Source organism: Lithobates pipiens, unplaced genomic scaffold (genome assembly GCF_037356315.1).
Source record: "Lithobates pipiens isolate NorthernLeopardFrog02 unplaced genomic scaffold, aLitPip1_a1.2 Scaffold_19, whole genome shotgun sequence".
Taxonomy (NCBI): Eukaryota; Metazoa; Chordata; class Amphibia; order Anura; family Ranidae; genus Lithobates; species Lithobates pipiens.
Window position 1 is genome coordinate 239,869,088 of NW_027507764.1, and position 12,469 is coordinate 239,881,556.

At 40.4% G+C, this 12,469-nt stretch overlaps 1 protein-coding gene across 2 annotated transcripts in view; it reads left to right on the forward strand.

The window, feature by feature from the left end:
• SACM1L (SAC1 like phosphatidylinositide phosphatase) overlaps positions 1-12,469 on the forward strand; it is a 226,497-nt gene that overhangs the window by 80,760 nt on the left and 133,268 nt on the right. For both annotated transcript variants that reach the window (XM_077491838.1, XM_077491839.1), the window contains one exon: positions 1,610-1,643. In XM_077491838.1, coding sequence (XP_077347964.1) covers positions 1,610-1,643 — 34 coding nt within the window. The remainder of the gene's footprint in view (positions 1-1,609; positions 1,644-12,469) is intronic.

Sequence of the window (12,469 nt, forward strand, 5' to 3'; positions counted from 1 at the left end):
TACCCGATAACCCATATTGCAAAATGTGCACTGTTTTTGGTGCCACTTCCACTTTATTATCAAAAATGTAATCTAGATTAAAAAAAAATCTGCATCAAAAAATACATAAACTGTATAATTCGTTTTTATTGAGAAGTTTGAGTTTTGTTAGTGACACCAAATCATTGCCAATTGCATATATATACTATGTACTAACATTTTTCTACTCCATGATAATATAATGCAGTAGAAAAAAAAAAATGCTAGCTAGATTTTAGCCACATTTTTATTTTTCATAAAAAGAAAGAAAGAAAAAACTGCTACAGGAAGAGGGGCACTATATTACCCAAAGTATTGGGACACCTTCCTTTACATGAACTTTAATGGCATTCCAGTCTTAGTCCGTAGGGTTCATTGAGTTGGCCCACCCTTTGCACCTATAACCACTTCAACTCGAGGTTTAGGGGTGTGTCTCTAGGAATGTTTGATCATTCTTCTAGAAGTGCATTTGTGAGGTTAGGCACTGATGTGGACAAGAAGGCCTGGCTCGCAGTCTCCGCTCTAATACATCCCACAGGTGTTCAATCGGGGTCAGGACTCTGTGCAGGCCAGTCAAGTTCCTCCACCCCAAACTCGCTCATGCATGTGTTTTATGCACCTTGCTTTGTGCACTGGTCCAAATCATTTGGTGGAGGGGGGATTATGGTGTGGGGTTGTTTTTCAGAGGTTGGGCTTGGCCCTTTAGTTCCAGTGAAGGGAACACTTAAGGCGCCAATTTAATTCTCTCAACTTTGTGTGAACAGTTCGGGAATGGCCCCCTTCTACTGCAACATAACTGCGCACCAGTGAACTAAGCAAGGCCCATAAACATATAGATGAGCGAGTTTGGGGTGGAGGAATTTCACTTGACCTGTACACTGCACAGAGTCCTGACCTCAACCCAATAGAACACCTTTGGGATGAAGTAGAGCGGAGACTGCGAACCAAGCCTTCTTGTCCACATCAGTACCTAACCACACAAATGCGCTTCTGGAAGAATGATCAAACATTCCCATAGACTTACTCCTAATCCTTATGGACAGCCTTTCCAGAGGAGTTGAAGCTGTTATAGCTGCAAAGGGTGGGCCAACTCGATATTAGCGAACCCTATGGACTAAGACTGGGATGCCATTAAAGTTCATGTGTGTGTGTAAAGGTAGGTGTCCCAATACTTGTGGTAATATAGTGTACCTGCAGCAGCCTACTAAATCTGGTCTTTGTGGCATTTTTCAGGCCTTTCTGACTGGAAATGCTACCATAATTCTGATAAATGTTGGAGTTTTCCACCAAACTCCTCCACCCACATGATCCTGTTGGCTCATCACTATGAAGGGCAGCCTCACTGACCAATAGAAATGTGGGGGGGATGTGCTGGAGCTTTGTTTATCGGAACAACCCAATATTCAACCAAAGAGAGGATTTTAGAGGGTATCTGCATTTTATTTCTTACGCAGCTGCATATTAGTATTTAATTGACTTACTTTAGACATTTTTCATTTGAAAAGCATAATCTTATTTGCCAAATATGCAAGCTATAAGATATGAATCAGAAGTAATTTAATCTTTTTTTTTCTTTTTTTTTCACCCAAAGATCCAGAAATTTGCTGTTCCGGTTATTCATGGATGTATCCTTTAAAATGTGCCCTGTGTATGTTACTAAAGCAGGTACATCACTTTACCTTCACACTACTATATAAAAAAATGCCAATTTTTAGGTTTTGTGATTGTTCTGTAGAAAAGAAAAAAACATTGGGCCGGAAGCTAAATTAAATTTAAAATTCACTATTAGTGAATTAATAAATTCCATTACATGTTAGGGTTTTATCGGCTCATTTATAGGAAACTAGCTTAGCAGATCTTTTGTGATGAACATTCCCTATGTCATTCAGCTGTATATCTTCATATTATACATTTTGAGTCTGTGATTCCATACACTTTGTCACTGCTCCACCTGGTGTCTGGCAATTTCTCTCTTCCCCAGCACACTCACTACAAGCCTGATTTAATTTTCTGTTTGATTCTTGACAACTCATTCTATGGAGGTATTCCTTGTAATTAAATTTTGTTGCTTACGATTGTCTAGTGACCATGGATGGAGCTGATGATCATTTCAAATCACTGTATTAAGAAAAATAGTCAGAATTCATGAAGGATTGGCAAATGCTTGTCATAGTCGACCAACTTTTTCTTTTAAATGGGGCCCCTTAATGCAGAGCTCCACCCAAAAAGGGAAGTTCTGGAGGAGGAGCTGGTTCCCCCATTTTGACAGGTACTTGCTCCCACTTCCGCTCCAACCGCCTAGGCAGTCGAAATCTAAAGTTCTTCTTCCCCCCTCCTGCAGTCTTCTGGGACATTTGACAGGTCCCAGAAGACTATGGGATCATTCATAGTGTGCAGCTGCAAGCTGTCACAGCTGGGTGCCCATAGTAAAGATGCTGGGGGGAGAGAGAGGACACAGGTTGGCTGGGCCAAGCACAGTGCTGGATCGTGAGACAGGTGAGTGCCTGTTAATTAAAATTCAGCAGCTACAGTTTTTGTAGCTGCTGACGTTTTTAATTTTTACATAGGAAACTGGAGCTCCTCTTTAATGTTTCAGATAGCTGCTCCTAAGTGACTGATTTTTTCTTTGGTTGATGCAGTCCAAATCGTGCCTTTGTCCTGGTGCCTTGGGCCTATTACAATGTGCTGGCTCAATCAAAAATGTTTGTGGATACAGTCTGTTTAAACTAGTGTGGCCTAATGGTGATTCCACATTATGAAGTGCCCGATTGCTACTTCTAAAATTCTGGCCTATGAATTTTTTTTTAAAGATAATCTGTACAAAATTTTTTTCACAAGAGGAACACAGTGGGGATGATTTAGTAAAGGTAAATAGTCTGTGTACTCTGCACGTGCAGTTGCTCCAGAGCTTAAAGAGGAAGTAAACCCTCCCACTCTGATGCTTCTTTTCATTTAGTCCATTATAATAAGTCATTATCATACTATAGCCACTGTAATCCAGCCCAAATCATATATTACTTACTGTTAAAAGAAACTTTAAAAATCTTGCTTCCAGGGGTTAGGCAGCACCATTTTAGCTATTGTTTTCTGAGTCCACAGTGTAGTGTATTTCCGCCCTTACATTGAGCACTTCCTGTACTGTTAACCAAGCCTCCTTCTCAATCCAACATTTCTATGGCAACCCTGCTTCCCTGTTCATAGCTTACTTGTTTATTTCATAGTATTTACTTGTGCCAATGTCTGTTTGCCTTTGTCAGACTTATCAGCTTATCAGCTTCGACTCAATCTGCAGTACATTTTAGTTGACCAAAATTGAATTGGTTTAGTTAAATTGTAAACATTATTTAAGCATTTCTCTAGAATCTCCAAACTTATTATATACTCCTGGAGTAAAAAATTCTAATATGTTATTTATGTTAAGGTTGGAACAAACTCTGATACAGATTTAGCCGCTCTAGATGGTCTGAGGAGGCCTGTAATGCACAGTACTCTGGATGCCTGTGGTTACTGGTTAGAGGAGGCCTGTAATGCTGCAAAGTGCTGGATGGTTTTCTCAAGTGTGAGGGATGGCCTGTAATGCACAGTGCTCTGGATGCCAGTGGTGGTCACTGATCAGAGGAGGCTTGTAATGCTGCACAGTACTGGATCCTGGTCTCAGGTCTGACCTGTAATGCACAGTACTCTGGATGTCCTTGGTCAGAGGAGGCCTGTAGGGCTGTGTAGTGCCGGATGTTGTTCTTGGGTCTGAGGGATTGGCACATTGCCCTGTGTGCCATTGATCAGAGCAGGCCTGTAATGCTGCACAGTTCTGGATGTTGGTCTCGGGTCTTGGGGATGGCCTGTAATGCACAGTGCTCTGGTTGCCGGTGCTGGTCACTGGTCAGAGGAGGCCTGTAATGCTGCACAGTGCTGGATGGTGGTCCCAGGTCACAGTGCTCTGGTTCTTGGTGGTCAGAGAAGGCCTATAATGCACACACAGTGCTCTGGACGGATGGTGGTCTGAGGGGGAAGCCTCAGGCCTGTATTTGTAATGTACATACATACAGCGGGTGCTCTCTGCTCTGGACGGTCGTCTGAGGCCTGTAATGCTGGCTGCACACAGTCGCTTGCTTGCTGGAAACGGAAGCAGGCAGAGCTCTGTGGAAACCGGAAGTTAGTTCACCAGGGTAAACGTCCCTGCCTCACATTTTCATTTAGTTCGTTAATGAAAACAGAATTGTTTTTTGTCAGATGAAAATGTGGTGTACTTTTCATTTATTTTTCTTCACTGTAATAATGCCATTGACGAATATTTTGACAACGGTTTCTTTGATGAAATTAACTCTGATCATGATGTTAGAAAAGACTGACTTTTTTTCCAAACTAGGAAACTAAAACTCTTTTTCTAAGAAACTGTGCTGAAAAGCTGTGGTGCAATTCTGTAAAAATTTCAGTCTTGGAAAAATACATTCTTTTTCTTTCCGTTTGCAGGCTGCTTGCTCTCTCCTTCTGTTATTGTGTCCTATGCAAATAACCATATAAAGAACGCCCACCACATATATGCTGCGGCAATCGGTTCCATTGCGTGAAACAACGTACCTGTACATAATTTCATGAAATAGTGTGGGCGCGCATACACACCGCACGAAGGAGGAGTCGATGCGTGTGCCCAATGGGCCCCATGTCTGCCCGCCACCCGTGATCACGGCTGCTGTCAGCTGCCGTTCCGAAGGGTAGGGCGGTATGCAAGGCTCAGTCAGTTGCCGTGACGACCGTGATTGACATGCCTGCGCTTTGTCAAAGTCACGGGAGTCACTGGCAGAGTGAAACATAAAGGCACGGCAAATGCTGGGAGGTGGACCATTCATATGTCTAAACTGAACGTAGACTTAACCCCTTGTTAAGTGATTCATATGATGAGAACACAGTGGCTTTAAAATACTACACTTGTGCAAATAACAGAAAATCCATATGTATAAATCTAAAATATATAAAAAATATATATACATATACACATACATATATATACGTATGTGTGTATGTATATATATATATAATGTGTGTGTGTATGTATGTATGTATGTATGTATGTATGTATATATATATATATATATATATATATATAAGTATATATATAATGTATGTGTGTGTATATATTGTGATATTTTTTTTTTTTTTTTTTTTAGCCTCTGTGTAGAGCACACCAGTGAGCAGAGTCCATGCCAGTTATGCCATTTAAGGGCTTGTTGGCCCACTTTTATTAAAAGTAAAAGAAAACAAGTCCAATAACAGGTGGGTTTCCCACACAGGGGTTTCAGCTTTGCACAGCAACAGCGTAATAATAAAACGAAAAATACCAAGCCACCTGGCTCTATTCAGCAGTACTGCCATTCAGGCTTTACACTTCAGCCCTCTTATCCCTTTAACAGAGATGTCATACAACTACTGTACCTCTTTTTATCTTCTTTGCTGCTCAGCCCACAGCTTTGGGCCCTCTGGCTATACCATGCAGACATGCATGCTTCTCCCTTGCTTGCCTGGACTCCTCGGGAGGGTGGAGCCCAGAACCCTGGTCTTGGCTCTGTTATCCCAACTGTGCAATCAACCAGCCAGACTTCTGGCTGTTCCCAAAACCCGGTCCCAGGATTGGAGATTCCGTCCCACCCATAACACTATGGAATCTCCGGGCCCCAGGTCCCAAACTGGATTTTTGAAAACAATGAGGAAACTGAAAAGCCAGTTTACTCTCAAACAAACAACTCCCCTGGAGCCCCTCAACCTGCCTGGTTGAGAACCCTGCATCCTTCTGCTGGTCGGGTACCATACTACCACTAATATATATATATATATATATATATATATATATATATATATATATATATATATATATATATATATATATATATATATATATATATATATATATATATATATATATATATATATATATATATACACATACATATATATATATATATATATATATATATATATATATATACACATACATATATATATATATATATATATATACATACATACATATATACATACAGATATAAGTGTAAACATTATATTAACTTTCGATCCAACAGAGGGGCTTGGCTCACCCTGAAACTATACTGAGGACGTTGAGTTCTTCGTTCATACCCTCAGGTGCGAGGGACCCCAAACGATAAATCCAAAAAGTTTCCCTTCGGCACAGAAGGGAGAACCTTTAGTTATCAGTAAGGGTATCCCTGGATATAGCTTCTATAGCCTGTACCTCTATCTGATTAAAATCTTTGTGTACTTGGAGACAATGACGCGGGACGCTGTGTTTAATGCAACCTTTCTTTGTCAATCTCCGATGTTCACCCACCCTGGTACGTATAGTGCGTCCCAGGTAAAGCATGCCACATGAACATCGCAGAATGTAGATAACAAATTCTGTCGAACAGGTGATGAATTGTTTAATTTTAAACGTTTCACCCTTGCTGGTGGTTATCTCGGAACATCCATGGGGAATGGATTGGCAGGTAAGACATCCCCTCTTACGGCACTGGAAGACCCCAACCCTGTTGTCAAAATATGTTCTAATGTCAGAGAGAGGACCCCTCACAGAGTTGGTCAGCAATAATATTCTTCACTGTGCAAGAACGTCTAAACGTTACTTTGATTTATAAATAAATTTACTTTTTTTTTTTTTCCTCCGATATAGTAGTAGATATACGGATGATCTAATTAATTTATCCAATTAAATTTATTTTATTCTATATGTGTCGTGTGTGTGTATGTATGTGTGTATGTATGTATGTGTGTGTGTGTATATATATATATATATATATATATATATATATATATATATATATATATATATATATATATATATATATATATATATATATGTATATGTATGTATGTGTTTTATATTTTTTTTTTTATACATTTTATATTTATACATGTGGATTTTCTGTTATTTGCACAAGTGTAGTATTTTTAAGCCATTGTGTTCCCATCATATGAAGCACTTAACAAGTGGTTAATCCTACGTTCAGTTTAGACATATGAATGGTCCACCTCCCAGCGTTTGCCATGCCTTTTATATTTCACTCTGCCAGTGACTCATGTGACTTTGACAAAGTGCAGGCGTGCGAAACATGTCGGTCACAGTCGTCGCGGCAACTGACTGAGCCTTGCATACCGCCTTACCCTTCGGAACAGCAGCTGATAGTTTTTCCGGGGGCTCGGGCTCCTCCCCCTCCCCACCACATGGCATGTAGTATGGGACGCTAACATTGTGTCACTCTGGGGAATCGCTGCAGGACACTGCTCACCGTAATTGGATTTGTTTTTCTGACACTGCACTAGTTGACCCCTGGCCATTTTAAACTGTGAACATCTCCGTTTACATTTTGTTAAAGAGGACAGTAGCCTGTTATAAACAAATCGCCAACACACTGCAGCATGGAGCTTTGAGTCCTTTACGCCCTATCAGTCAACAGATCTACAGCTGAGAGTTAACCCCTTGTTTCCAGAAGGAAGGCGGTATAGTGTGTTACTGTTTTTGCTTTATTCCCACATTGGATCTTTATTTGATCAAACAATAAGTGTATTCCTCACTATTGGACATTTATGAACTTGTTTCTGTGCTTTTTTCTGATTAAATTAAATGTTTTTAATATAATCTATTTTTAATTTGTTTGTATTTAGTTACATCGCGCGCTGATTTTAGTACTGTATAACTTTTGCGCAGACCAGTCAATATACACTTATTGCAATTTTATTATATATTTTTTATTTTTTGTTTTCACCAAAAATATGTGGAAGAATGCATATTGACCTGAATTGATGAAAAAATTGTTTTGTTTTATATGCTGTATTTACTGGCGTATAACACTCACTTTTTCACCATGAAAATCGGGTGCAAATAGCGCGTGCGTGTTATACGCCAATACTTCAATTTTAGCTGCCTTATTTGAAATTTTAATTTTTTTCCTGAAACTTCCCCGTTTAAAATGAATGTGCTTGTTATACACCTGTGCGTGTTATACGCCGATAAATACAGTATATATTTTTTGGGATATGTATTATTGCAGAAAGTAAAAAATATTTTTTGTTTTTTTTTCAAAATTGGCGGTCTTTTTTGTTTATGTTTTTGTTATAAAAATAATTGCAAAGGTAATCAAATACTACCAAAAGAAAGCTTTGTGAGAAAAAAAGGACATCCATTTTATTTGGGTATAATGTCGTACAAAAGGGCAATTGTCATTTAAAATAATGCAGATCCGTATTAAAAAAAATATGGCCTGGTCATTAAGGAGGTAAATCCTTCTGGGGCTGAAGTAGTTAAAGTGATAACTACTCACCTTGTAAAACAACCTATTCAGTTAAAAATAGAACTAAAAAAGGTAAACCATTCGTGTATAGCTATATAAAAAACACTTTTTTTTTTTTATATAAGTGATAACATAAACTCTATTCTCAGCTGCTTGAGAGCTGGGAGGAGGAGAAACAATGGCACAATGATCTACCCAGTTAAAGGCTGTGCAGGGGAGGCATGTCAGGCAAGTTAGATCATTGGAGAAGAGCAGGCTGAGTTTCCAAATCCTGCTCAGTGTGGTCAGTTTTTAAGCAGAGGGACTGGCAGGAACACGTATTTTTACACAAAGGAAGCAATACAAAGAGAACAAGATAACTTTTCAAACAAGTACATGGAACAGCCGGCACATATCAGGAATATGAAATGCTGGGTTAGCAAACACTTTTAAGGTTTAAAAGGTGTGCTGTAAATCCGTATAAAATGTTTTCAATTTAAAAAAAAGACACACATTTTGGATTTTTTTAGATGCAATATGCTTGTTCTACCTCTTAGAAACTGTGGCCTGTTGAAAAAGGCTGAAAGGAGAATTGCGGAAAAAACAAACATACATACTCACCTACACAACTGTGCAAAAGTTTAAGAATGCTTTCAGAAATAGAAGTGTTCATAGTGTATTTTTAAAATGAAAAGTAAATATTTGGTGTGAGCACCCTTTGCCTTCAAAACCGCATAAATTCTTCTAGATATACTTGCACACAGTTTTTGAAGGAATTTAGCAGGTAAGTTGTTCCAAACATCTTGCAGAACTAACTGCAGATCTTCTGTGGATGTAGGCTTCCTCAAAACCTTCTGCCTCTTCATGTAATCCCAGACAGACTCAATGTTTAGACCATAACTTCCAGGAATCCTTGTTCTTCTTTATGCTGTAGATAGTTCTTAAAGCATAAAGTGGAAGTTCCACTCATTGGAACCCCCCTCCCCCCCACAATTGGCACCTTTCAGAGGGGGGGGGGGGTGCAAATACCTGTATAATCCAGGTATCTGCACCCACTTCCGGGAATAGCTAGCCGCAGATGGCTATAAGTGGCCGTTTACTGTGATGCGCCAGGTCCAGGTCACGGATGTTCCCAGGTTTCTTGGAGGACGTCAGTGTACACCCTCCTAGAGTTATCCGCCTGCGCTGCAGCCGTCTGACAATTTTGCAGCCAGCACAAATCGATTTTTTTTTTTTTTTAATGATTTGCCAACCGCGCTATAGCCAGAGAGACATAAGGGCAAAGAGGAGCATGAAAGAGGTTTTGGTGACGCAGGCATTTCCTATTTGACACATTTACTATTTGCATCGGGCTGAGCAATAATAGCAGTGGCAGTAGCTGGGCTATTGCTCAAGCAGTGGCTGTGATTTCTTCTGGTAGTACCTCTGCTTTGTGCATCGGCCTAAGGTCAGAAGGGGGGGTTGAAATACCCCCTAAAAAGAGCTAAAAGGAGTCTCCCTCAAGCTCTGGAAAGCCTACTCATCTCTACAAATGGCATCCTCTTCTGAGAGAGTGGCTGGTCAGAGTGAGCATCGGGGCCATGAAATGTTTGCAACTATCTTCAACACTGCAGTCCCTGTTTTATTTTACTAAAAAGATCCATTTTCCTCAGCCGTGATAGGTTTTAAAAAAAAAATGGCGACTTTAACCGCAACACAGTATTGGTCAAAATGCATCAGATTCTCTTCCATTGTCCAGGACCCTCAAACTGAGGAAACTGGGGGACCGTGATGAGGCTGATGACGCCTCTACTGATAGCTTTTTCAATCTTAAGATTGATGGAGCGTTTCTTGCTGAATGGTCCGCTCTACATTTTTGTACCCTTAACTGAGTGTTTGGGTTCGCTAAAGCCTCCTCAAGCTGTGCATGCTTTTTCTGTCCATTCATTGTTGGAAAAGCTTATTTGTATCTGAGAGGATTATCCAGATGAGCATTATTTTCCCTCCTAAAAAGTTTTCACACTTTATCCTTTGGTGGAAATTCACTAAGTAGGGTATACCAGCAATTAATGCAGTTATATCCTCTGTTAATAAGAGTTTGATTTTTCCGGCAGACAATGCTCATATGCTTAGGGATCCAACAGATAAAGTTTGAATTCCTATTAAAAAAACAAAAACAAAACCACTTTTTTTCTCTGCCAGATTGAGTGTCTCAGCATGCGCTGACAGTAATTATGTTTGCAATAGCTGCTTTGAGAGATTCTATCCTTTAGGCCTTGCGCCCTTCGCTAAGCACCGTGCAGAAGCTCCTGGCTAGTCTTCCTTTTGTGGTGAAAGGTATTTGGGGATGTTTTCGATAATACATACAAAGAAATTCTAGTGGAAAAAGTACTCCTCTTGCCATTTAAGCAAAGGAGTAAATGTATTTTTGTTTTTAAAGATCCTCCTTCTGTGCCAGGTGCATCAGCCTCCAGGCAGTTACGATGGCTTCCGCCATCAGGTTCAAAGGATAATCCTCAAGGTTAACCCCAGGGACAAAAAGGTCTTGGGGAAGGAAACCTACAAGATGAGTAGGCGCCCCCGCTCGCTCAGTAGGAGAAATTCTTCTGCAGTTCTCAAGGATCTGGCAGGAAGAGTGTCAAGACGAATGGGGGACTTCCTTAATAGTTCCAAGGTACAAACTGGAGTTCCAAGAGTTTCCATCTCCTAGTTTTCTTAGATCAAACATTCCTAAGTATCCATAGAAAAATAAGTCTTTCTCTCAAGCATTGGACCATCTTTTGGCAAAAAGTGATCATGGTGGCCCCCATGTAAGAACAAAGGTTGGGATTTGGTTAAATCCAAATGGACATTCTGGATCTCAAAAATCTAAATTCAATGCCTGAATATAACCACTCTTTTTTTCACCTGGAGTCAATCCAATCAGTTATCTCCATCCTACAAGGAGGAGAACTTCTGGTAGTTAATCAACATCGAAGATTCATACATCCATATGCCTATTTCCCTGCTCACTAGTAATATCTACTTTTCAAGGTGGAAAATCTTGATTTTCAGTGTGTAGCTCTGCTTTGCGGTCTAGCTACTGCACCTTGAGTGTTTACAAAGGTTTCTCTTCTAGCCAGATTAATTGCCCAAGGTATAACGATTAAGGCTTACCTGAATGATCTGTTCTTGATAGTCCAGTTGGTAGCCCACTTAGACCAAAGTATGGTCACCACATTCAACTAGCTGGAATATCTAGGTTGGTTTCTCAGCTAAGGAGACCATGAAAAGGGCTAAGATACTTGGGTCTGATCATAGGTACACCCAGAAAAGGGTATTCTTGCCCCAGGTAAAGATCAGCGCCATAAAGGAGCTTATTTAGGTGGTCAAAGCAAGATGCATTCTTCCATTCAACTTTGCATGAGGTTGTTGGGAAAGATGATGGCTTCATTCAAGGCCGTTCCTTATGCTCAGTTTCATTTGAGACTGCTGCAAAACTGTATCCTATTGGCTTAGAACAAAGGGTTCAAGCTCTAGATTCCCAATGTGTCTGAATCAAAAGCCTACGGCCACATCACCCTGAAAGTGCCTGATCTTGTCTGATCTTGGAGGCTAAGCAGGGTCGGGCCTGGTTAGCACCCGGATGGACCACCTGCAAATACCAGGTACTGTAGGCTGGGTACGCCGGAGCCTCAGTTTATGGTTATTATCCAAAAATCTGCAAAGGGGAAAATCCTTCCTTCAGTTACCACGGAAGTGGCTCATATCAGAAATGACCTTGCCCATTATCATTCTAGAAATTCAGACAGAGCACTTGGTTCTGAAGTCCTGAACGTTCAGTTTACGGTATTGTCCTGCCAGGATTCAATCTGACTATGCCACAGCAGTGACCTATATTAATCACCAAGGGGGCACAAGAAGGTGTGCTCCCTAGAGGAAGGTGAATGATATACAATCTTGGGCAGAAACAATGTACTTTGCCTATCGGTGGGCTCATTCTAAGAATAGAAAATTGGCAGGCAGACTACTTGAGTCGCCAGCAGCAGTTCCTGGTAAAATGGTTCCTTCACCCCAATATCTTCCTGTCAATATGTCAAAGATGGGGGATCCCAGACATAGATCTGTTTACGTCCAGGTTCAACAAAGGACAAACAAAAACTAAGGATCCGCTAGCATGCGGAACAGATGCCTTGCTATTCCTGTGGAATCCGTTC